General features: G+C 34.8%; 1 protein-coding gene across 5 annotated transcripts in view; it reads left to right on the forward strand.

Moving 5' to 3' along the window:
- Positions 1 to 27,355, forward strand: part of LOC150107502 (focal adhesion kinase 1-like) — a 496,861-nt gene that overhangs the window by 51,474 nt on the left and 418,032 nt on the right. For 4 of the 5 annotated variants that reach the window (XM_090391922.1, XM_090391925.1, XM_090391926.1 and 1 more), the window contains exons 2-3: positions 4,848 to 5,028; positions 20,426 to 20,449. In XM_090391922.1, coding sequence (XP_090248048.1) covers positions 4,848 to 5,028; positions 20,426 to 20,449 — 205 coding nt within the window. The remainder of the gene's footprint in view (positions 1 to 4,847; positions 5,029 to 20,425; positions 20,450 to 27,355) is intronic. The other variant, XM_090391923.1, reaches the window with a different exon arrangement.

Below are 27,355 nucleotides of genomic sequence, written 5' to 3' on the forward strand. Positions count from 1 at the left end.
CTGGGCCGAGATACGTCTTCACTGTATCCTGTATTATCATCTTGACTCCTTCCCAAAGCATTTCTGGTGAGATTTCCTCATTGGTCTCCAAAAAATCATCCAGCTGAGTTGATGTTTCTTCTGTGAATCCACTAGGAATTACTCTAACATCCAATCTAGTGGAATGTGCCTGACCTGGAAGTTTTTGGAGTCTTAGTCTTACTTTGGCTCTTACCAGCTGATGATCTGCACCACAATCTTATAGTTTAATGGGATATTATATTGAGAAAAAAAAAATGTTTGAGTTGTTGTCAGTTAAAATGTAGGATGTTAAATTAGGTGTGAAACAAGGGTTCATGCTCTCTCTCTCCCCCCCCCCCCCTCTCCCCACTGGTTTTCATCATCTGTGCTGATCACATTATGAAGGTAAGTAGCATTAGGCCTGATGTTAAAATTAGAGATATTCAGCTCAGCTGTTTAATTTATGCAAGTGATGTTGTACTGTTAAATAAATGCAGTACAAGTCTGCACATTTCTCTTACTAAATTGAACTGTTATAATAAAATTGGTATGAAAATCAGCAATAAAAAGATACTGAAATTAGGCAGATAGGAACATGGTAAACATTGTGCATATCATCAACTGCATTCCTGAATGGAGAACTTATAAAACAAATAAAACCTTTCAACTATTTAGGCACACTTTTTAGTGAAGATTGAAATTCAATATGGAAATAAAAAACAGAATTAAAAGCTAGTATGGTATGAAATCAAATGGATAAATTTTCATGGAATAAAAGAGAAATTAGTCAAAACACTAATCTATCTATATAAGACAGCATTCAAACCAATTTTAACTTATGGATCTGACAGCTGGGTTAGAAATAAAACATTTAATCAGAGACTGGAGATCACAGATATGAGAATTCTGATTAAGGGAGTGAACAGGTGGGATCAGTGGCAGAATCTGATTAAAAACGATAATAAGTGACTCAGACATTTTTAGCCCATTCCTAATATTCTCATTTTATAGTGACCAAGATATGAGAACTGATAAGGTGTCCTATCAGATAACGATGTAAACTTTTCATGTAGTACTGTTATAATATCTTGTGTACCCCCCCCCCCCTCCTCACTAAGTACATATTAGAAAATTTGATAATGGTAGACATGATTTGAAAATCAAATAACGTTCTGTTTTACATGTTCTGTTCTGTCGGCCTGGTTGGCCGAGTGGTTAGTGTATCCACTCTCCAGCCAAAAGGCTGCGGGTTCGAATCCCATGGTGGGCATGGATGTTTGTGATTGTCTGTGAAAATACTAGTGGTGGTGGTCAGCAGTAAATAGTGTTGGTGTAACTGATGAAGGTGGTTGCGGTTCGTTGTAGTTAGTGGATTGTGAGTGGTGGAGACAGAGAGTTGTAGAATAGGTGCCCTCCCTCGTTGAGTCTTTGGACACCCTGGAGGGTGTCACATTATAATAATAATAGTAATTTACCATTTTTATGATTTTGCAATTTGAAATACCACAAGTGTAAATATCTCCTAGTATGCTTATTTTGACATCTATAATATCCCTTTTTGTCAAGTCATTGTATTAGCTTAAGCTGAGAAGAGAAAAAAAAAGGGCAGGTGTGATTTTTCAATCCCAGTCACAAAACCTATAGAACACCAGTTCTGTATATGAAAATTAGGTGTACAGGGCAATATTGACATTGTCTTTAGATCACTGCAACTAGTTAGTATGAAACTGTGATTTTAGAATTTGATTCTGTAGGTATCTCAAAAGTTCTGTAGGTATCTCGAAAATTCTGTAGGTATCACAAAATACGAGGCTAATCTTCTTGAATGGCAGTCAGTCTCAAGTAGAGTAATGTGGGCAAATATGAGAATGGGGAATTGGACAATGAGACTTATTTGTGCCTATGGTCCCACAGAAGGTTCTACTAAGGTAGAAGTGGAGGAATTTTTTGAGGCTTTAGAAAAAGCAACTGACACAATAAAAAATGAAAAGTTGGTCCTTGTTGGGGATCTAAATAGCAGAGTAGGAAATGATTGTGAGACATACAAAAATATTTTGGGAAAATTTGGAGAAAAGAGCAAAGCAAATAATGGCAAATATCTGTTGGATTTCTGCTCAGGACATGGACTGGTTATTACTAACACCATGTTCCAACATAAAAATGTGCACAAATTCACATGGAGAGAAGAGGCTAGGAATAAGAAAAGTCTCATTGACTATGTTATTGTTGATAGTGATGTTTTCTCCCTGGTGCAGGACACCAGAGTGTACAGAGGATTTGAAATTGGAAGTGATCACTATTTAGTCTTGAGCAAGATGAAATTGAATTTCATATTGAAAAGAATAACATGTAAGAAAGTTTTAAAGCGAATAAAAGTTGAGCAGCTCTCAGATGTGAACTGTAGACTAAAATACACAAAGATTATTGAAGAAAAAATGAAAGACTTTGAGAACAGGAACCAAACCTGAGAAATTCAGTGGCAAGCCTTGAAGAAAATCTTGATTGATTCAGCCAGAGAGGCATGTGGTGAGGTTGTCTGCAAGGATAGAAAAATCAGAACTCCATGTTGGACACAGGGAGTTTTAAGAGGCAGTGAAGGAATAGAAGAAAGCATATGAAAAGTTCCTGGCAAATAAGTCAGCTTGTGCTCTTAGAGAATACAGAAACAAATGCAAGAAAGCTAAACAGTGTGTAAAACTAGCTAAACAAAAGTCATGGGAGGACTTTGGCAAGAACATAGAAAATAAATATCAAGAAGGTGGTAAGATATTCTGGAGGTTGTTGAAGAAGCTTAGAAATAGAAGAAAGATTGCTGTAAAAGGAGTTAGAGATGATGAAGGTGACATGAAAACGGGAGAAAAAGATATCTTTAAAGTATGAGTAAATATTTCGAAAAATTGCTAAATGAAACAAGCAGTGATAGCACAGTGGTAAAAAAACACTCAGCAGGCATATAGTCAGGAATACATATCCATACTTTAAGTAGAAAAATCCATCAAAGGCTTGAAATGTGGAAAGGCAGCAGTAGTAGATGATATTCGACCAGAAATATTGAAGTATGGTGGTATAAAAGTCTTACAGTGGCTGCACTGCATAGTTCAAAAGACCTGGACAGAGGGACGAATTCCCAATGATTGGAGTACATCTCTCATAGTACTCCATATATAAAAAGGGAAATAAAACTGAATGTGAGAATTACAGAGGTATATCCCTACTGTGTGTTCTTGGCAAGATTTATGCAAGTATACTTGAGAAATGGTTGAGAAGAATTGTGGAAGGAAGCTTGGTGAAGAACAAGCTGGATTCAGGCCAAATAGAGACTGTCAGGATCAGATCTTTATGACAAATAGTTGAAAAATCATGGGAATATAACAAAGATCTGTATTTAAGTTTTGTCGATCTGGAAAAGGCATGCGACAAGGTGTCAAGAGAGAAGCTATTCAATACACTATAGTTATATGGTGTCGATGGGCATTATATCAAACAATACTTAGTCTTTATTTGAGTTGCAAGTCAGTGGTTCGAATTGAAGGAGGTACAGGAAGTTGGTTTAATGTTAAATCTGGTCTGTGAGAAAGGATGTACATTATTCCCTCTGTTATTAATTATCTATATGAATCACATTATGAAGGAAAGTGGTATTAAACATGATATCAGAATTGGAGATGTTAATGTGTGCTCTTTGCATTATGCGGACGATGTTATATTTCTAAATAAATCCGCTACAAGTTTGCAAGATTCCCTGACTAAATTGAATAACTGTTGTAATAGATATGGTATGAAGGTCAGCAATAAAAAGACAATGAAAATAGGTAGAATCATTGAAAATGTCAACTGTGTTGTGAATGGAGAACCTATGGAACAAGTAAAACATTTCAGCTATTTAGGCAAGATTTTTACTGACGATGGCAAATTAAATATGGAAATAGACAACAGAATCAACAAAGCTGGTATGGTTGGAAGTCAATTGAATAAATTCATATGGAATAAGAGAGAAATTAGTCAGAACACTAAATTAGCTGTATACAAGACAGTGTTCAAACCAGTTTTAACTTATGATCTGAGAGCTGGGTCAGAAGTAAAACACTTGACCAAAGACTAGAGAGCGCAGATATGAGAGGCCTGAACAGATGGCATCAATGGCAATATCATATTAAAAACTAGGATATTAGGAAAGAACTTGACAGTGTCAGCATCCAGGAATGCGTTAGCAAAGCTAATCTCAGGTGGCATTGTCACTTAAACAGAATTAGCGAGGAAAGATTAGCAAAACAAGTGTTCTCTGCCAGGTTCGCAGGAAAAATGACCCAGAGGAAGACCAAGATATAGGTGGAATGATATGATACAAAGTGCCTTAGATGATAGAAATATAAGAGCTGATAATGTTAGAGTCTTGACAAGTAACAGACTGATTTGGAGGAAAATTGTAGATAGGAAGTTAGTAATGATGTAAATTTTTCATGTAGTACTATCATATCCTGTACACCCCTTGAGGGAATATGTCAGGAATTTGATGATGATAAATTTTAATTTTTGAAATTATCACTTTTAAAACTATTCGCCGGTAATATTAACATGTTTTTTTTCTCTACCTCTACATAGTTTAATATTCTTACAGCATGTCTTTATCCATGTTTAATTTTTTTTTTTTCTTTCAGATTTTTATTAATGCGAATCAGATGATCATGTTGAGATATTTATCCTGTTTTGTGATAATTTCATATTTTTATTTTAAAGACTTGTGAGCAATTCTTCAAGAAGCAGTTTTCTCAACATTTCTTAACATGTTTCTTTGCATTTTTATTTAAACAGTTTTCTTGATTTTAACAATTCTGAAATGTTTATAGGATGGAGGATGACAACAAAACCTGGGACAGAGGTTCTCCTCTTCTGTCTTCTCATGTACACTTGCCATCATCAGAAACCAGTGGTGGTTCACATGAAAAAATTGAGAAAGCTACCCTAAAAGTCTATCTTAGCAATGGCAATTCCAATTTGGTGAGATTTGCTGATGCAACTAATGTTAAGGTATGTATTCATATTAGTTTTCAAATATTTTTAAACAGTCTGTTAACCTTAAGAGTTCAGCAGGGCCGTCACCAGATTAGATTGCGCCCTGAGGCAAACAATTAGATAACGCACCTGATAGATTATAACATAAAAAATAAGTACATCTCAAATTGCTATTTTGTTTTTATTACAAGAGAAACATTAATGCAGAATGATTACATAACAATATTAATTAAATGTTTGCTCCACAGGGATATTGTACAATAAAACTGTTTATAAGCTCTTCTAAATTTAAATTATAAGCTATCTCTGCCTCTACTGATATAGTTTGTAGACCAACCAATCTTTCTTGTGTCATTGTTGTTCGCAAATAATTTTTAATCTGTTTAAGCTTGGAAATTCTTTTCACACTTTCTACAATATGGCTGAACGAGCGCCCTTATTAAGCTGCATCGTGAGGCAGGCTGCCTCTATGCTAAACCCTGTTGATGGTACTGGAGTTCAGTATGAATATTTTACTTTAAAAATATGCCAGGGTATCTGAATTTTCACTGAATGTATATAGGCATGTTTTTCTAGTAAAAAAAAAAAGGTGTGTGCCAAAGATGTATTTACTTGAAACTAAGACAGTTTCTTTATTCATGTTGTGCATTGGTGAGGAAAAAAATTACTTAGTTTTATGTGTTCACATTGCTGCTGCTTTATTGTATATGTTAGTATTATATTTCAATAAGGTGATGTTAAATTAAAGATATTAAAGATTTTTATTGATTACATTCTTTAAATATTCACTTAGAAAAATATAGCAGAATATAGAATGGAGTAAATTGAATATAAAATCTTATATTGTGTGTAAACTGTTTTTTGTCTTGAATACTGTGTAAGTTTTTGGTTTTCCTACATTTTCATCATCAATTAATCCCTTACTACTGAACATTCATTTTGTTCTTTTACCACCTAATACATTAATTTTTGCTCTATCCATAAGCAGAGCATAATGAAAACTTTGGGCTGTGAAATTTCATGAAATGAATTATCTCTATGCTGTCTTTCACTTCATCTTACAAAGACTACATAATGAAATGGCTACAAACTGAAAAGAATTATGATTTTACACATAAAACAACTCAATTTAACTGAGTCAGTGTATCCTCCATTTGTAGCACAACATGTCACATGAGCTGCTGTGACTTGAATAGTCTTTCTTTATCTGAATTTAGGCATATTTGTTTGCTTTCATACAGTCATTATTTTCAGAACTTTGTGCTCAGTGAATTTAATAGTTCTCAGATTTAGTTTTGTGGATATTGTTGCATTGTGGAAGCATTTGCATTGTTTTCATCTTTTAAGTGACCTCACCTTCTTTGTAGAATGTTACACCATACAGTATTTCATTTTAAGTTGTTAAAAGTACAGCTTAGGACAGAAATATTGGATTCTGAGGAATTGTAATATCTTAATAGAAATATGATATTACTAATTATCATAATAAATAATGATTTACTTATGCTATGAACATTTTACATAAAAATTTAATTCTTTGAGCCAATTCATTTCATTATGCTAGGTCCCCCATACTTGTTATGGATAACACCCAAACTTCTTATAAAAAAAACATGGATTTATAATCAGTTTGCGAAGTAGTACCATAGGTCAAAGTGTCAAACTCAAACTGGGAGAAAGCTGCATGTTAAATGTCTTTCCTTATAACTGACAACTGTTAGTTTTTGCTTGCTTTATGTAAGATATACTGTATTGATTATTTACATATAATGGTATGGATTTAAACCTCATCATTCTAATGAAGTTCATACTTGTATTACTAATATGTATAATTTTTTCAAACTGCTCTTCAACTTCTGTGTCAACTTGAATTAATGTTCTTAAATTCCTTATCATTTTGGTACATTATCATAATATGGCAATTTTAGAGTAAGAATAATTATAATGACTTCCAGTACCTTTGATCACATATTTAATGTTTCTTAGTTTCACTGATAGGGCTAAATTTTTATGCTAATCCTTTGATTATTTAGAACTTCAGATTATGATTACATTTGAAAATAATCCCATCAGACTTCCTTGATCATTTTAACTCAGTTTTATTAAAGAATGTTTTCATTCTATAGTTTGTGTAATGATACCTAATAAATGCATGCTTTTTTGTTTTGTTAAAATGAATGCTAAACTTAAATTAAAAGTGGAAGCATCATTTGTGGATTTTTATAAGAATTTTTATGTCCAGTAACAAGTTGTTCATCATATTTAATCATTTTCAGTTGAGCCTTTAAGAAAGTGAATATTCAGTTTAGAGTTCAGCAGTGTTAAGTTGATCTGACTCACAAACATCTGTTTGTGACTCAGATCAGCTTGAACACATCTTTCCACTAAACTAATACCAGAAAGAGATGTAAATCTTGAACAGTTCTTGAACAGAATTTCATGAAAGCAGTGAGTGATTGGATCATTTTAAGCAGTGTTATTGTTTATAGTGTAGAATAGAGCAGTTTCTAAAGATGCTTTGGTGAATGAAAACAGTATTTAGACTTATTTTATATATCATTGTTATCAATTTCCTGATATGTATCCTCAAGGGGTGTTCAAGCTACTATGGCAGCATGATTAAGTTCACATTATTATTAATCTCCTATCAACAATTTTCCTCCAAATTAGCCTATTACTTATCAGTCAACCAGTGTTGTTGCATCTAACATTTTGGTCTTCTAAGGCACTTCTGACCAAATCAATCCACATAGACCTTGGTTTTCCTCTTGGTCTTTTTCCTGCCATCTTGGCATCAAACACCTGTTTGCTAATCTTTCTTCTTTCATTCTGTTTAAGTGACTGTACCTCCTTAGATAAGCCCTGCTCACATTCTTACTTGCAAACAGTGTCAAGTTCCTTCCTATTGTCTTCATTTTTAATATGATCATGCCATTGATGTCATCTGTTTACTTCCCTAATTTTCCTAAGAACTCTCCTATCAATAACTTAAAACTGAGTTGAACACCATCTTGTATACTGCTGGTTTTAGTGTTTTAGCTATTTTTCTCTTATTCCATATACTAGTGTTTCTCAAACTTCAGATATCCGCATACCCCCCTTCTTAAATTTTCATTATTACCAAGTACCCCCTTATCAAAATAATAATAAATAAATAAATAAAATACATTTCATTGTAAATGTCTATTTTATTTGAATTTATATGTTCATGTAAACAACAAATATGATTTATTTTTAATAGAACAAAATTTGGAATCGGTTCCCCTTCATTTCTCGCCTATGAAAATCCACATTTCAAGTAATTCATATCATACTTACGAAGATTTTTCATCTTCTTCCTAGTTGATTCTCTAGAGATGTCAGACGACACACCCTTATCAATTTCATTTGATCCAGATACAATATTAACGTTTTCTTGTTGCTTACAGCTACTTGTATTTGCTATGTTGCTCTCTTTTGTGCATTTTATAAATCCAGTCTTTAAACAATGACCATACTTAAGAATTTGAAAGCTAAAAAAATTACCGTATTTACTCTAATATAACTCGCACTTTTTTCCCAAAATTACATCTAAAAAATCGTGGTGCGAGATATATGTGGGATATTCGGAAACTAAAGTTTACAGAAAAAAAACTGAAAATGATGTGACTTACCAAGAAGCTCCTATTTGCTATCACTACTTTAAGCATTGAGAACAGTTTCCTTATGTGCATCGTCAAAGTCATCTACCCAAATAGCGTCATCTTCTTTCCCATTGTTTCAAGCAAAAATTAACAGTAATTTATGAGATATATAATGAACAATCCTTCACAAATGACTAATGAGAAGTAAAAGCAGACAGCAATGGTATCCAGTAAGATAGAGCAGCTATGAAGAAGTGCATATGATTGGTGCAGTATTAACAAAAAGATCGCGCAAGGCAAAGGCAGGCCAACAGTCGAGTTGAAATGCTAATTCTCTTCAACCAAATTCCATAATATCTGAAATACATTCACTATATATTTCTTAGTTTTAACATGTTCATGATGGGGGGGAGGTGCTGTATAGACTCCAGCAAAACCATATGTTGTACAGGCAACATATGGTTTTCCTTGAGTCTATACAGCAGTTTCTGTTGGAGGGGAGATCTGATTCATTAGTTGGTGCCGTTTTTATTCCAGTTGTCTCTGATTGCACTATTTGTTGAGAAATATATTACACAGACTGCAGATGTCTCTGTACCTTATTCAATGATACAATAAAACTACTTAGTATAAAAGGGCGTTTACCGCAGGGAGCGAGTTACTATTGCCAGGACATGAACGTCGTGGCGATAGTAACTCGCAATTTAAGTAGGAGAATTCATACATAATATATAATTTATTGAGAAATATATACGTTTAAAATAATTCTTTTTTTTTTCTTAATGATTCCATGTGTTAATGATGCATAGCTGAAAATTGCCGTGTACCCTCGGGGGGGGGGGGTACACATAACACACTTTGAGAAACACTGCCATAAACATTTATTCAACTGGCTCCCCACCATACCAGCTTTGCTTATTCAGTTGACTACTTCCAGATTTAACCTGTCATCTTCACTAAAAATTGTGCCTAAATATTTTACTTGTTCCATAGACTCTCCATTCAGAATGTAAGAAGAAAGGTTAGCAAACAGGTGTTTGATGCCAAGATGGCATCAAACTAATTTTCATATTAAATTTGTTTCAGCTGTTATTCAATTTAATTAGAGAATCCTGGAGAATTGCACTAGATGTGTTTAGGAGTACAATATCATCTGCATAAAGCAAAGTGCTAAGTTTGACATTTTCAATTCTAATATCAGGCTCGATGCCACTTTCTTTCATTTTCATTTTCATCATCTATATGGATCATATCAATGATGAATAAGAGTGGAGATAATGTGCATCTTTGTCTTACCTCTGATTTTATGTCAAACCATCTTCCTGTATTTCCTTCAATTCTAACTGCTGACTTCCAACTTGTATTGCCACATATGTTTCAATTACCCCATATAACTGTAGTGTTTTGGAAAGCTTTTTGCTGGGCACCTTGTGGTATGCCTTTTCCAAATCTACAAAACTTAAGTACAGATTCCTGTCATACTCTCATGATTTCTTCACTCTTTGTTGTAAAGTGAAAGTCTAATCCTGACAACTTCTATTTGACCTGTATCCCGCTTGTTCTTCTCCCAGTTTCTCTTCCATAATTTTTCTCAGCCTCTTTTCAAGTATGGTTGCATAATTCTTACCTGGAACACTTAGTAGAGAAATTCTTTTGTAATTTCCACATCCCACTTTATTCCCTTTTCAATAGATGGGAACTATGATGCCATCATCATGACTCAAGATGATTGTAATTGATAAATACAATCATCTGGAGTCATGATGGAGTCGAATTCCACTCATCTGGAATTCGACTGTCTAACCAGGCCCTCTGTATTATGCAGTGCAAAACTTTTATACCTCCATATTTGAGCATTTCTGGTCGAATATCTACTCCAGCTGCCTTTCCACATTTCAAGTTTTTGACAGCTTTTCTTCTTCAAGTATTGATATATACTCCTGTTTGCATTTCTCTAAAATTGTCTACTACAGTTCTGTCACTGCTTGTTTAATTTAAGTCGTTCAAATTAATTACTTCGGACATCTGGAATATCCTTATGTTCAGTTTTCATGTTACCTTTATCATCTTTGATTTCTTTTACAGTACTCCTTCCTCCATTTCAAAGCTTTTTCAATAGCTTCCAGAAAATTTTGCCATCTTCCTGATATTTACCTTCTGAATTCTTACCAGTCTTTCCATGACCTTTGTTTAGCTACTTTCACACTTAGCTCTCTTACATTTTTCTCTGCATTATTTTAGGGCATCTGCTGACTTATTTGTTAGGAACTTTTGGTATGCTTTCTTCTTTTCCAGGACTGCTTCTTTAACTTCTTGTGTCCACCACAGTGTTCTTATTTTTCTATCCTTGCAGACAACTTCATCACATGCCTCCCAAGCTGAATCAATGTTTTCTTCAGAGTTTGCCACTGAGATTCCAAAGTTTGGTTCTTGTTTTTGACTGTTTCATTTTTTTTCCAATGATGTTTGCATAATTGAGCCTACAATTTACCTATAAAGGCTGCTCAACTTTAATTCTTTTTAAAATTTTTTTTTACATACTGTTCTTTTCAATAGACTATTCAGTTTTATCCTACTTTAGTGATGGCCACTTCCATTTCATATCCTCTGTACACTCTTGTATCCTGAATCAGCATGAAGTTATCACTATCAACAATAACATGTGTGGTGAATGAGAAGATGCATAAGGTTTGTTTTCCTGGTGGTAGAATGGAGAGAGGGATTGAAGCATTGGACATGAGGAATAAGTGACCACAAGAATTGGTGGTTGTAGTAGGAACAAATGATTTGGATGGGAACAAGGAAAATGCCAGATTGGATATAAGGAGATTATTAAGGAGAGTAAAAGATAACAGTGTGGAAAGGTAGTCAGTGTGCTGCCAAGGTATGATAGTGATGAATTGAGGAGGCGGGCAAAGATTATGAATGATATGTTAGCGCAGTTATGTAAGGAGAATGGAGTGCATTTTGTGAATGTGTGGGAGGAATTTGAGGGACGGATGGAATTGTATAAAGAAGATGGGCTGCATTTAAATGGTTTTGGTGTGAGTCTGCTGGAGAGATTGTTACTGGCAGGAGAAGTAATGACTGTAATGAATATATCTGAGGTGGTGGGAAGTGATATGAAAGAGCAAAAAAGTAAGGTAGGGAGAGGTATTTGTTCACTTGCAAATGGGGAGGTGAATATTATGAATGAAGTAAATGAGAGAGTGGAGGTACAACACGAACAGGGAAACGGGGGGAGTCAGGGTGGACGGGGAGAAACTTTATGAAACATGCGGGTGCTGAATTCAGAAGTGAATGTGTAAGTGGACAAACACAGATTGAGATGGCCTGGGATGGGTGGAAAGAGTTTAGGTGTGAAGAAAGTTGTAGAATTGGTGGTAATATAGAGGTGGTGACAGGGGAAGGTATTGAAGAGTCACATCGCAGGAGTGATGTTCTTAGGACTTGTAGAAGCAGTAATGATTTCTTATGTTTATTCACTAATACTAGAAGTATTCGAAATAAGGGGAACGAAATTGTTGCTTTGCTCGAGTCTGTTCGCCCCAAAATTGTTGGTATAAGTGAGACGTGGTTAGATGACGATGACATCCTGACAGGAATAGAAATGAATGGATATGATATTTTTCGTGAAGATAGACAGGGAAGAAAGGGAGGAGGAGTACTGTTAATGGTAACAGGTGAGTTGTGCCCATATAAGGTGGAATTGCAAGGTGCAAATAGTGGTCACGGTTTTGAGGCTGTATGGTGTGAAGTAGAAGTAAACAGGATGAAATATTTAGTTGGATGTTGCTATAGACCTGGTAATATGGAGGGTAATAAGAAGGAAATGTATAGGCAAATTGGCCTAGCTATCAAGAAACGAGTTATCATTATGGGCAACTTTAATTATGGTAATGTAGACTGGAAGCAAGAGACTGCATCTGGGGGTAAAGAAAATGAATTTTTGGAGTTTTTGAAAGATAATTACCTTAGGCAGCACGTAACGGAGGTACACAAGGATCAAGAGTATTGGATTTGATCATCTCATCAGATGATGTTATTATAAATGAGGTGTCAAATCTTCCACCAGTTGATGAGAGTGACCACGAGGTGATCGTGTGCAGGGTGACCAGTCATTCGCGGACATCTGTTAGAAAGGGATATATGTGGAATTATAAGACTGGTAATTATGAAAAGCTCAGGAAACAGCTTGCGATAATAAATTGGAAAGAGGAACTGGATGGAAAGGATATCAATGCTGCTTGGGCCATACTCGAGAACTATTTGGTGGAGGCAATATCAGAGTGTATTCCAAGGGTCAAGAGGGTAAACAGAGTGGGTGTAAAATGGATGAATCAAGAGATAAGGTATGCAATCTGGAAGAAGAAGGTATCATGGAAGAAACACAAAATGAGTATATATAACAACCAGTTGCGTGAGAAGTACAAAGAGCAGGCGAGGAAGGTGACTAGCTTGATAAGGGTAGCAAAAATGCAGTATGAGCAGCAGTTAGCTAAAGCGGCCAAAAAAAATCCTAAGGAGTTTTTTCAATATGTCGCCAGTAGAAAAAAGAATGATTATGGTAGGATGGGATTGATTGGTGAAAACAGAGGAATGATAACTGCTGTGGAGGATATAGTTGAGATATTTAGTGAGCAATTTCTAAAGGTATTTCATTATTGTGAATGTGACATCATGCAGAACTTGAAAGCAGTGGGAAAGGAGGAGGAGGAACTGTTAGTAAGTGAACAGGAGGTATATGAGGAATTGAATAGACTTGATGTAAATAAGGCTGTGGGACTTGATGCTATTTCACCACGTGTCTTGAGGGAATGTGCCAGAGAGTTAACAACAGCTTTTGTATATCTTTTCAACATGAGTCTCTCACTGGGTCAAGTTCCAAAAGAGTGGAAAGAGGGTAAAATTGTTCCAATTCATAAGGGAGGTGATAAGAGTAAGGCTTTGAATTATAGACCAGTCTGTGTGTCTGGAGTTGTGGTCAAGGTATTAGAAAAGTTAGTTAGGAATAAAGTTCAGAATTGGGTTGACAACAGAAAAATACTCTTTGGCGGCCAGCATGGATTTACTAAAGGAAAATCGTGCTTTAGCAACCTGCTTACTTTTTATAATAAAGTGACAAATGCGTTGGATAAGGGTATTGCATATACAGTGGTATATTTAGATTTTGCTAAGGCGTTTGATAAATTGGAACGGATGGGGCTTAACAGTAGATTGGTTCACTGGATTGGAGATTGGTTGTCTGATAGGTATCAGCGAGTTGTCTATGGAGGAGCGATATCCCAGAAGAGGAAAGTTACTAGTGGTGTACCTCAAGGGTCTGTTTTGGGTCCATTGCTGTTTAATTTGTATGTAAATCATATCTGGAGAGGTCTGAATGGTAATTTGCAGTTGTTTACAGATGATGCAAAGTTGGGCAGAGCTATCAGGAGTAGTGTGGATGCTGTAGCTTTGCAAGAGGACTTGAATACACTGTCTGAATGGGTAAATAAGTGGGGATGCCAATTCAATGTTTCAAAGTGTAAGGTTTTGAAATTTGGGAAGCAGAGATGGGATGTAAAGTACACAATCGGTGCGAATATCTTGGAGGAGGTAGAGGAAATGAGAGATCTGGGAGTGATTGTAGACAAGGACCTAAAATTTCGGGGACATGTTACTAAAATAGTGAAGACAACACAGCGGATAATGGGAATGATGCAGAGGACATTGAGGAGGACTTTATGTAAGGATGTTATGGTCCCTTTGTATAAGGCTTTGATCAGGCCACATATGGATTACTGTGCACAGATCTGGTCACCTGGTTTTCAAAGAGATGAAATTGCGTTGGAAAAAGTTCAGAGGCGATTGACTAAGGTTGTTTCTGGTCTCTGGAATGTAAAGTATGAAGACAGATTGACAAAATGCAATTTGCAGAAATTGGTGGATAGGAGGAGAGGGGGATATGATTGAGACATATAAGCTGTTAAGTGGTTATTACCAGATTAACGTCGGGGAGGTTTTGCACAGGCAGGAGAACAAGAGGTCATTCCTGGAAGTTGTATAAGGAGGGTGTGAGCAAGAGAGTGAGGAGCAGGTTTTTTGCATGGAGAATGGTGAGTGATTGGAATGCTTTGCCCGAGAGTGTGATGTGTGCAGAGACAGTGAATATATTTAAGGCACAGTATGATAAACTGTATATAACAGTGGACCTCCCACGATGAGTCTTTGACTCCATGGAGGTTTTTATAATAATAACATAATCGATGATGCTTTTTTATTTCTTGTGTCTTGTATCCATGTCAACTTGTGCACCATCTCAAACACCTGTTTGCTAACCTTTCTTCTTCCATTCTGTTTAAGTGACCATACAACCTTAGAACATGGTGTTAGAAATGATAGTTCATATGCTGAGCAAAAATCCAGCAGATACTTGACATTATTATTAACCTTGCCCTTTTCTTCAAATTTTCTTAAAACATTTCTATATGCCTGGTGGGATTCACTTCATACTCTGCTATTTAGATGTCCAACATTTGACCACTTTTTTCATTTTCTTTGTGTCAGCTGCCTGTTCTAGTGAATTGAAAAATTCCTCTACTTCTTCCTTAGGAGATATTTTAATTATCACTGTAAAAAAATATTTTAGAATAATATTTTAAAACTGATATTCTTAATATTTTAACTGCTAATAATATTATATTCTTAAGAATATTAGAAAATGACACCAGTCTCATGTAAACATTGTGCAGAAAATGTAGCCAGAACTTAATTTTTAAAATGATAAACAGTAGATTTCCTCTTTTTCACTCTCTTTCACAGGGCCGCCGAGTGGGGGTGACATCTGAGACTTTTGTCACGGGCCCGGCATCGAAAAGGACCCGACATGTCACATAACTGTGTTTATAATGCATAGTTTTAATTCTCGAAACAATACAACAATGATAAAGGATAATGGCATATCGAGAATGATACTGTGATTTGTTTTAGACAGACGGAAAAACATAAAAAAGATATTTATAATGGCACGTTTAAAGATATTATAATTATACCAGGACTAGATTTATTAAATACCATTTATAAATTTCGACTTCACGATGTTTTTCCAGAAATGAGTACTTCAATCAGAATTTTTTGCACAATACCAGTAACAGTTGCCGAAGGTGAAAGAGCATTTAGTAAACTTTCAGCAATAAAGAGCTTCTGTAGATCATCAGTGCTCCAGGAAAGATTAAACGGCTTAGCTTTGCTATCAATAGAACATGACCTGGCAATGAAAATTGATTATAACAAGGTGATTAAAGATTTCGCTAAGCATAAAGTGAGGAAGTGGATGAGGCAATAAAAATTTAAAATTTCTCTTTTTATTTAATGTTTGTATTTTGTATGGTATGTAATGTATCGAATTTTGAATTTATTGTACACTTTTTTTAAATAAATGCTTAATGTTTTCTATGACTTTTTTTTATTAAACAAAAGTGATGCACTTTTTTAAGTGGGGCCCAGACCACAGACCTGTCACGGACCCAAAAATTTCTTTCGGCAGCCCTGCTCCTTCATGAGAGATCTTTCATTATATTACTAAATTTTCTGTATTTTCATTTAGAGAAAGGGGAAGATATGGCTGTTTTATCTGGTTTGGTATGCTTTATAAGTTTTCCATTTCAATATTATAATTGCAATATTTGAATACATATACATACAAAATATTGCAGTTTTATATCTGGTACAGATAACAAGAAAATTTTATTCCCTTTTTTTCATATTCAACTCCCACCCACGAAACATAAACATTTTTGTCTGCATTAGTTCCGTTGGCAGGCTAAGGATTTTTATCTTTGCTTTTATTAAAAAATTAATTTTTTACATAATCCAAGAACTCTGCTCTTGAGACCAAACATGCAACTCTTTTTTCCAAGCAACTTCAGGCCTCCAAAAGCAGGGTATTGGTCTTTATACTTCCTCACTTATTGTAGGTAAAAAAAATTCTGTGACGAAATTCATCTCCCATCTCAAATATCCATGTCCACAGCTAGATTTGCACTTATAGCCTGTTGGTTGGAGAGTTGGTACATTAACTGCTTAGCCAACCACATTGATCTTAAAGCATTATTCCAATTTTAATGTAATTCTGTAATTGCATATTTAAAAAGTGCATGTGCTGATTTCTTTAGTGTTTTTTTTTTTTTTTTTTTTTTTTTTTTTTTTTTAATATGAACTCACCTATGAAAGGTTGCAGCACATTTGTGGCATGGCAGGCCAAAGAATAAATATGGGAAACTCTGCTCTAGAGACTAATCATGGAGCTTTAACCTCCACTCCAGACTTCCATTTAAAAAGGTGGTTGTGATCTCACATTAGATGAAAGTCACCTCCACCAGAAGACATTTACAAGTATTCATACTCACAGCGAGATTGAGTGAACACTCTCATAGCATCTTTATGGAAATCCCGTGAGCCCTTACAGCTGAATTATTTAGTTTATGGAATTACTCTGGTACCTCTTCTTCATACACTTCAGTCACATTATTATTATAATATTACAGTAACCTGCATGGATTCAGTAGACTCATCAATGGAGGCCCACTCAACCAGCAGCATGTCTGTCACATTGAGCCTTGAAATCATTTATGCTCCCTGCATTCACAATGCACTCTGGCAATGTGTTCCATTCACCAACAACTTTCCATCAAAAAATCTACTCTCACCCTTCACCACATCTTTATACAACTTCTTGTTCTTCCTATCTTACCATCCTCTCTTTTTATAATTCCTTTTACATTAATGTGGTAAAATCCCTTAACCTCCTATCTACCTAACTCTGCTTAAATCTACATCTACATTCCCTCAACTATTCATTCATTGCAGATTTAGTTATGAGCTGCATATCACTTACCTCATGTTGATAGCTCTTAGTAAAGTGGGCACACATTAGATGAATCTGTTTTACATCTACCACTTGTATGCCATCCACATTTAATAGGGCTATTCTTTCAGTCATTCTTTCTTTTCTTTTACCTGCAACATAACAAGTGGGGCATTGGCACCATTTATCATTACTCTTCTTTTCATGATCTATGTAATTTTCATAACCGATGTCATCCTTATATACACAGCATCCCTTCTTTTTCTTAAGAGTTTCTCACTTAATAACATCCATTTATAAAGCCACTTCTCAAGTCATTATGACATGATCACTGTCATTAGCTGTAAGCAGAATAGTTACATCTCCTCTAGCACTGAAGTCAGGTCCAACATTCTTTGATCTTGATTTCCTTTGGTCACATATTGCTTGAGTCTTGCAATAGCTCAATAAATTTGACTTCTCATAAGATTTCATTGCAACTGAATTTTTAAATAAGTAGCCTCCCATGATATTGATTTGCTACTCATTAGACATTTAGAAGTGCATTTAACCATCACCAGCCACTGCTCCACTAGGTCTCTAATAACAACTCAACATGTATTTCATCTTGTTAGACTCTACCTCACACCCAGATGGCTTCAGACTCCTTGGTACATACAGTTGTTACTAGTATTGCAATCATAGCTTTCTACCATAACCAGATTCAAATCATCTGATATCATTAGCAACATCCCCACCCCATCTTCCTCTTTCTATTTTGTATATCCTTCCTAAAAATACTGTATCCTTTACTCTTGATACCAGTTAGTATATCTGCCTGAAAACTAGATCTCACTAATGTCTATGATCTGAGGCTACAATATATTCATCAAGGCAACAAACTGAACTCCCTTTGTTTGTGATACTCCTAGCATTTGTGTATACACATAAGTTGCCTCCATTCTTCTTTGCATACTCACCTCTGTAGCCTTCATGCTTCAGCTGAATAACTTGCAGAACTTTATTTATATCTAATAAATTACTTAGAAAGAATTTGCCATGTGAACTGACTGGCCATCAGTGTTGTCCAAGGATCTGTCAGCCTGGAATTGAGAAAATTGAGAAATGGAATATGCTGAAACCAAGAGAGCTACAAATAAAAGATATAGACAAAGTATTAAAATTTGTACATGGAATGTGAGAGGATTGAACTAACCTGGAAAAGTAACAAATTTATGTAATCATGGAGTGATTAGACATTAAAATACTTGAATTGTCAAAGATATTCAAGAAAGCTGATATGGAATTTTTAACTGCTCTTTCAAATGGAAAGGAATATAAAGTTTGGGAAGTAGAGGAAGTGTGTCTAGAAAAGGAGTTGCATTCATTATAGAAAAGAATTTTTACATACAGTTATTAATGTTAATAGAAAATCTGAAAGGATAATGTCAATTATAATAGAAGCAAAACTATTGGTGATTTTACATATTTATGCACTAGCCATAACTGAGGATGAGGCAATTGAAGAATTCTATGAGAAAATAGGGGAAGCTATTCAATTGGAGAAGGGAAATTGGGTATTAATTATTATGGTAAATTGGAATGCCAAAATAGGACAGGAAAGAACAAGTTCTGTTGTAAGCCTATATGGTATAAGAAACAATAAAGGTGAAAGATCCATTGAGTTTTGTTTAAAACATAAATTGATAATCACATACTTTTTATGAACAAAAAAGAAAAAACAAGATGCACATGGAGATATCCTGATGGTACATGTAATGATCATTTAGAGATATAGAAATGGAATAACAAATACAAAAGTTATGCCAAGTGCTGACAATGGTTTGGACCATAGACGTAAGAATTACAATAAATATAAAGTTTAAAAAAATAACATTTAGAGCATTCAAACACCACGACTTTATTTCAAAATAAGATAGAACAGTATATTAAAAAAAAAAAAAATCCAACAAATGGATCAATATGAAAGAAGCAGTGTTGACTGTAGCAGAAAAATGTATTGAAAAAACTAAAAGTGAATTTATAAGACAGATGAGAAAAAAGATACTAGACCTAATGGATAAAAGAAGAATCTGGAAAAAAGAATCTTAATGGAAAAGAATAAATAATTAGATAAATAAAAAATATTTGTAGAGAAGAAACACATAAATGGATTAATAATAATTAATCGCCTTTAACTGTCTTTTTTTATTTTTGGTTTCCTGCCTGTTATAAGTAAAAAATAAAAAATTACTCTAACCCTTATATAAATATGTCAGTAAATTACTTACAATCTAAACTTACTCTAAACCAAACCTTTATGCTGTAATTCAGTGAAAATAACCTTCTGTACTATGATATAAAATTAATCAACAATTAAAACTTGTACTTGTTTTGAGTGCAGTTTGTGAGTACTCAGACAGCATGTAATTTATTCTTGCATAGCCATTATTTTAGCTGTAGATTACCTAGTGATAACATGAGATTGTTAGTACATCTATCAGCTCTTTCAACCTTTTTATGGTGTGTGTGTGTGTGTGTGTGTGTGTGTGTGTGTGTGTGTGTGTGTGTGGTAGGAGCATGATTAAGATCATATCCTTAGTTGAAAAGTCATTGGTTCTAATTGAGAAGATAATTTTAATTTAGCACTTTCATGTTTGGTATTCATTGTTGTTTCTTTGATTCAATAGATTCATTTTATTATGGTCACTGAAAAGATTACTTCATTTTTGATAATTGAAATATGTTTAGCATATAATATATAATACAGTGCTGTCGAGTCTGTATTTTTGTAAATGTTCATTTTAAATCTTAGCTTTAAATTACTAAAAGAAATCAATTTAAAATATGAGAACAGTTATCTCATGAAAGTGATATTTGATCCTTTAGGTCATTCAGAGATATGTGTTGAGATATTTTTAATGGCATAAAAATTAAAAGGTAATTTTTTGTTTCTTTTTATTAGTGCAACCTGATGTATAAAATGAAGGTAAGGATGGATTAAATTTTTCTACTCTTTATTCAGTTCTGCACTACCCTCTGATGACTTAAAGAAAGTTAAAGTTTTGGGTCAATTCTTAATATAAATTTTGCTTTTTATGCCAAATCTGTTTAAAATCTGCAGTTGTTTATCTTCACATTTTATGGTTTTTTTTTTTTTTTTTTAAATTTTAGTAAGAGTGAAATATTTTATTCATGTTCTTGGTATAATGTAAAATATGTAATGGCTTTTGTTCTTATTTTGTTTTTGGCATAACTATATAGAACCTTGAAATAACAGTATTTGGAAACATCTTAGTAAGGGGGGGAGGATTTTTTGCTATACAGCTAGGTCTCCAGATAATTTGTACAATTACTGAGAAAAGTTCGAGTATGCACTTATGAAATTTTTACACCCACTGCACTGCATAATTCAGAAGAGTGTGATCAGATGGCAATGATTGGAGAAGAGCTCTCATAGCTTCCATCTTTAAGAAGGGAAATAAAATTGAACGTGACAATTAGAAGAATTTTCCTACTGAGTATTCTGGGTAAGATTTTTGTAAGAAGAGAAAGAAGAGGCTAAGAAAACTTGTTGAAGATGAACTTGGAGAAGAACAAACTGGATTCAAGCCATTATCAAGATCAAGCTTACTTTAAGCAAAAGAGTTGAGAAATCATGTGAATGTAATAAGGATCTATATTTAAGTTTTGTAAATCTAAAAAAGGTATATGACAAAGTGCCAAGAAAAAAGCTGTTTAAAAAATGGTTCAAAATGGTGTACATGGGACAATATAAGCATTGCACAGACTATATTTAATTTTTAAGTCAGCAGTTAAGAGTTGAAGTTATAGGAAGATGAAGTAAAATCAGGTATGAGAAGGGTGTATGCTATCTATACTGTTCTTCACTATCTATACAGATCACATTATGAAGGAAAATGCCAATATCAAAATTAGAGATATTAATTTCAACTGTTTATTTACTTCATGCAGGTGATGTTATACTCAAATAAATCCAGTACAAATAATATAATAAATTTAGTTTAATCCTTTATCCAAGTGTGTGCAAACAAAGTTTGCGCCTGAAAGTATCTTCAGGACTGGGGAAAGGTGGTACAACACCAGGGCAACTCATTGCAAAGGTGGAGCAAGCTACTAACACTCCTGTTTCAGTATCTCCCATAATGTGGCCCTTCCCTTAATGCATAACATTAGACATATCCGCAAGGAGATGTGTTTTGCATTATAGGAGATACTGAGACAGGAGTGTTAGTAGCTTGCTCCACCTTTGCAATGAGTTGCCCTGGTGTTGTACCACCTTGCCCCAGTCCTGAAGATACTTTCAGGCGCAAACTTTGTTTGCACACACTTGGATAAAGGATAACTAAATTTATTATATTAAATCCAGTACAAGTTTGCAGGATTTCTTAACTAAATGGAATGACTGCTGTAAAAAAAATTATGGCATAAAAATTTACAGTGAAATTATAAGCTGCAAGAATAGGCAGAAACAAAAAAATTTCAACTGCATTCTGAATGGAGAACCCATAGAAGAAGTTAAACATGTCAGCTATTTATGCACAATTTTTTAGTGAAGAAGACAAATTAAATATGGAAATAGACAATAGAATTAGCAAAGCTGGAATGGTGAAGAGCCAACTCTGAATAAATTTGTGTGGAATAGAGAGAAGTTAAAACACTAAATTAGCAGTATACAAGACAGTGCTCAAGCTAGTTTTAACTTATGGATCTGATACCTTGGTTAGAAGAAAAACAGTTGGTCAAAGACTGGAGACTACAGATATGAGAGTTTTGAGAAAAATTATGGATTGAACAAATCTCATCAGTGGCAGAATCATATAAAAAATGAAGATATTAGGAAGGAATTTGACATTGTTGACATTCAGGTAGGTATAAGCAGAGCTAATCTCCATTAGTATGGTTACTTAAACAGAATGGGATAGGAAAGATTAGCAAAGCAGGTGTTTGATGGCAGGAAAAATTCCCAGAGAAGACTAAGTAAGATATAGGTGTAGTTGAAGTAGTTAGAAGTGCCTTAGAAAATAGAAATATAAGACCTGACAATATTTGAGTCCTAGCAAGTAATAGACTGATTTGGAGGAAAATTGGTAATAGAAGGTTAGTAATAATGTACAGTTTTCATGTAGTACCACTATCATCATACCCCTTAAGGGTACATAATCAGGAATTTAATGATATTTATATCATAGGGCAACCTGACAAAAGTTAGATGCATATTTAAGAATTGGTTGACTGAGGATGATTTACTTACAGGAATAAAATGCAAACAGTATAGTATTTTCATGGAGGATAAAGAAAATAGGAATGGGAGAGGGGCACTGCTAATGATAGCAGATTAATTGTAGGAAAAATTAATATATTAACATGAAGACAGATGTGGAAGGCAGTTCTTCGAGACTGTCTGGTGTGAAATAAAGGCAGTAGGACAGGTATAGAGTCAGTTACTCCTATAGACCAGCAGGGCAAGAGAGGATGTGGGAGATATGCATTAGAAAATCCATATCAGTTCAGGCTGAGTGATTATTATGGGGAAAGGGGGGGGGCTTTGACTACTGAGATATAGATTGGAAGGGAAAAAAGATTACAATCCAGCAAGGAAATGGAATTTATGCATTTCTAAAAGATAATTACTTGAAATATCCTATAATGAAGGTGGGATGGGAACTCAGGGTTTGAGTGCTTTGTTATGGGCAGGTCCTCTGATAGCATTAGGGGATCTCTCCATAACTAAGGTAGCCACTGCTTCTGATTGGGACAGAGCGATCATGCATTCTAGACTTTGGAGGTTGCTGAATGTGGAATTTTCAGTTAAGGAGTATATGTGAAGCTACAGAGCATCTGATTATGACAAGCTTAGGAGGCGCTTGAAGTAGCACAATGGTGTAAGAATCTGCAAGGGAAAGATATTAGTTGCACATGGGATATAGTCAAGAGGTGTTTGAAGAAAGCAGTCTCTTCTTTGGTACATCAATCCGAAGATTGGTAAATATAGCAGCACATCACAACATCCTGTCTTGTGACTTCCTTTTTATCTCTTCATAACTCTTTGCACCAGTTAGCATCATTATGTTATTTATATATGAAAATCTTGGTCTGCCTCGTGGACTCTTTCCTTCTATAGTCTCCTCCATTATTTCTGTAATCAGTCCCCTCCCCCATGCCTCAAATGGTGTCTCGTTAGGCTTTTTCTTCTCTTATTGATGTGTTTCATTAATGATCGCTCTTCATGAACTATATTCAGAACTTCTTCATTACTTTTCTTTTCTGTGAAACTAATTTTCATCATCTTTCTCCAGCACCAAAGTTCAAATGCCTCCAACTTTTTCATGTCTTGTTTTGTTCGAGTCCAGGCCTCACAACCATATAATGCAATGCTCCATATGTATGTTTTCACTAGCCTTTTTTTTGATTAGCATTCTATAACAGAAGAAACATTTTTACCTTTACTGGTAAAAATGTTTCTTCTGTTATAGAATGCTTTTTTGGCTAGGATTATTTGTGCTTTAATCTTGTTGCATCTTCTGTGATTGGTTTCTTCTATCTTCTGTGATAAGACTTCCAAGATATTTAAAAGAGGATACCTGTTGCAGTAGGTTATTATTTATTTCCAGGTTTATTTTCATTGGATTTGCTTTACTTGTAATTAATAATTTTGTTTTCTTATAATTAATTTTTAGGCTGTACTGTGTGAATCCATCTTTGTTAGGGTGGCTTTCAGTTTGTTTTCGTTATCAGCTATAAGTGCCATATCATCCGCAAACCGTAGCCAGTTAATATCAATTCCATTTATCTTAATTCCTGTTTCTATTAGTTCTTTCAGTTTATTTATTGCATCTTCAATGTACAGATTAAACAATATGGGTGAAAGAGAGCACCCCCCCCCTCTCTTACACCTCTATGTATTTTTACTATTGCGGTTTTTGTATTGCTGGCTGCTTCTATTAGGGCTTCTTGATGCTTGTAAAGATTAAATATGAGCCTTCTATCTCTCTAATCTACCTTTATTGTTTTTAGAAGGCGAAACATTTGATTCTAGTCGATACTATCAAAGGCTTTCTCCAAGTCAAGAAAGAAACAGTATCATCTGTATATCCAATGTCAGAAGGATAAATCTGATAGGAGTTAGATGGATGAGGTGTATCACTAAGCAGGAGCTGCAAAATAAAAAAGTTATGGAGAAAGGTGATCAGTTAGCTTATAAGTAGTTCAAGGCACAGACAAGAAGGGTGATCAGCATAGTGAGGTAGGTAAAATTAGAGGAAATAAGCCAGTCAGGTCAAAGGAAGAATGTATAAAGGATAACTTTAATGACAGCTGATGATTAGGGAAATGACAGGAGCAGACTAAATAATTGAATTACTTGATTGAACACTATAATGGTGTATTATCCAAATGGAAATGTTACAGTGACAGATGTGATGTGGACTGATGTTGGGAATAGGGGAAGATGAATTGGAGTTACTTGGGATATTGCAGAATATGAATATGGCTGTTACATTGGATGAGATATCAGGCAGCATATACAAGGATGTGAAAAGGAACTGGCATTACCGCTGACTAAACTCTTTAAGTCTAATTTCTAATGGGATCCCAAGGAAGTCTAAGGAGGACAAAATATTTTCATTGAATAAAGGATTATAGATCAATCAGTATTTGGGGAGTGGTGGTAAGGTTATGGAGAAGTGGGTCAAAGGCAGGAATAGGTGGATAAGAATATGATGCTTTGTAGGAGATAGCATCATATGAAGAATAGGTCATGCCATAGGTATTTACTCACATTTTATAATAATGACAGTTGAATTGGATAAAAAGAATAACCACATGATGATACTGCCTGACTTCTCAAAGGCATTTGACAGGGCACTGCATTTAGTTATTATGCAAATTGGCATAAATGGAATGGATAGTGGGGTGACTAATAGTTACATATGCCAGAGTAGTACATAGAGAAGCAGAACCAGGAGAAGTAGGTGACTAGTGATGTGCTGTAGGGATCTGTGCTTGGATTATTGCTATTTAATTTGTACATTAATGATAAAATATGATTTGCAGGCACATGTTAAGTTGTTTGCTAATTGAAAAAAAAAAAATAGGTAGAATGATAGTTAATCAAAGCAATGTAGAGAGCTTGCAGAATGATTTAAATAGGCTGTCAATATGGGCAGAGGATAATGAGATAAGGAATGCCAGTTTAATGTGAAAAAGTTTCAAGTTATGTGTTTTGGGATTGAAAGATTATAAGTTGTGTACTACATTGGTAGAATCGTTGGGTGAGTTGCAGAGGACACGCTATAAGTGGCCAAAGGAGCTCATAGAATTACTTGGTTATTGAAGAATATGCTGAAGCAGAGATATGGGAGTTATCATAGCTCTTTATAAAACTTGGATAACTGCAACACTAGATTACTGCACATACTCTGGTCACCTGGATTTCTTGAGTTTGAGGAAATAGTGGGGCAGATCCAAATGCGAATGACAAAGATGGTGAGTATGCATTTCACTCATGGGGAGGGGGAAATGTCCCTTCAAAGATAGGTTGAGTGTTTGTGGTTTACAGAAGTTGGTTACTAAAAGATTTTATTTCATGCAGAGGAAATTTTGTAGTACTTAATGGGAGGTGGGGACAAATCATCTCTGGAAATTGAGTAAGAATGTAAATGTCAGAAAGACAACGTATACTTAAATATTAATTAAAAACTTTAATTAATACTTCCTATATTTCGGTAGTGTTACATTACCATCTTCAGGGAACACATGCAGGCACTAACACTAGACAAATTGGGCTGAAGAAAACAACTGAAGTCGTTCCTAAAGGTGCCCCCCTAGTGGGCTAAATTGGCTGTCTTGGCTTTTGGTCTGATGTTCTTAGAATGCAAGCTTCCCATATTTGGGGCAGTCTCATGCATCCAAATTTGTTGAGGTTTGGGGAGTTTTTTAGAGCTGAGGCTGATTCCAGGAATAATCTCATATTTATACTTGCTGTGGTGTAGTAAAGTGGCTTTCTTCCAGTGTATTTTGTGGCGGGTGTCCAGAGCATAGTCAGCAAGTCCTGAGTGGCTGTATTAGCACTCAGGACAGTAGTAGGACAGTTTGCAACTACAAGGGACCTGGTATACTCCATGTAGGTCTAGGGGAAGTGGCTGGTCTTTGGTGGAGCGGATAAGAGATGCGAATTTTTTATATGGTTTGAAACAAGTTGTCAGGTCATTTTTTTAGGATTTCAAAAGCATCAGGACTGATGCTTTTGCTTGGAGAGTCGTAAATGACTGAAATGGGTTGTCAGACTGTTTGAAGCACTTTTTGAGTTAATGTGTTCAAGGACAGGTATGATATTGTGTGGATAGTTAGTATGGATCGTCTGTGAAATTTTTGAGCTATATGGAGATGCCCTTACAGTAATAATGATAATGTTAGGAGTTGACTACTTCATCCTGGTAATAGTTGTCTGGCAATGAACTAATGGCATGTATGGCAAATGTGGTTTGCAGAACAGTTTGACTTGCTACAAAAATATGTAAAGAATTTCAGTCTGAAAAGTTCAAGACTGGTTGATGAAATATTACCCCCTGCCACCCCATATTATAATTCTGTTTATGTATTTAGGTATATACCCCAAACAGCATTCCATGTGATGTTGTGGAGTACTCATATTAAGTGGAGCACTCATATTAAGGTTTAAAGGAATGATAACAGAACTTGGAGTGAATTAAAGATTTTAATGACTGAACTTTTGGAATTGTCATCATCCAATTCCTGACAAGTACTCTCAATAGGTATATTACATTATATCTACATGAAAAGTTATACATCATTGCTAGCTTCCTATGAGCAATTTTCCTCCGTTTTAATCTGTTATCTGTCAAGATTGTAA

Source organism: Typopeltis vanoorti, chromosome 4 (assembly GCF_054136105.1).
Source record: "Typopeltis vanoorti isolate ZY-2024b chromosome 4, IOZ_Tvanoo_1.0, whole genome shotgun sequence".
NCBI lineage: Eukaryota > Metazoa > Arthropoda > Arachnida > Uropygi > Thelyphonidae > Typopeltis > Typopeltis vanoorti.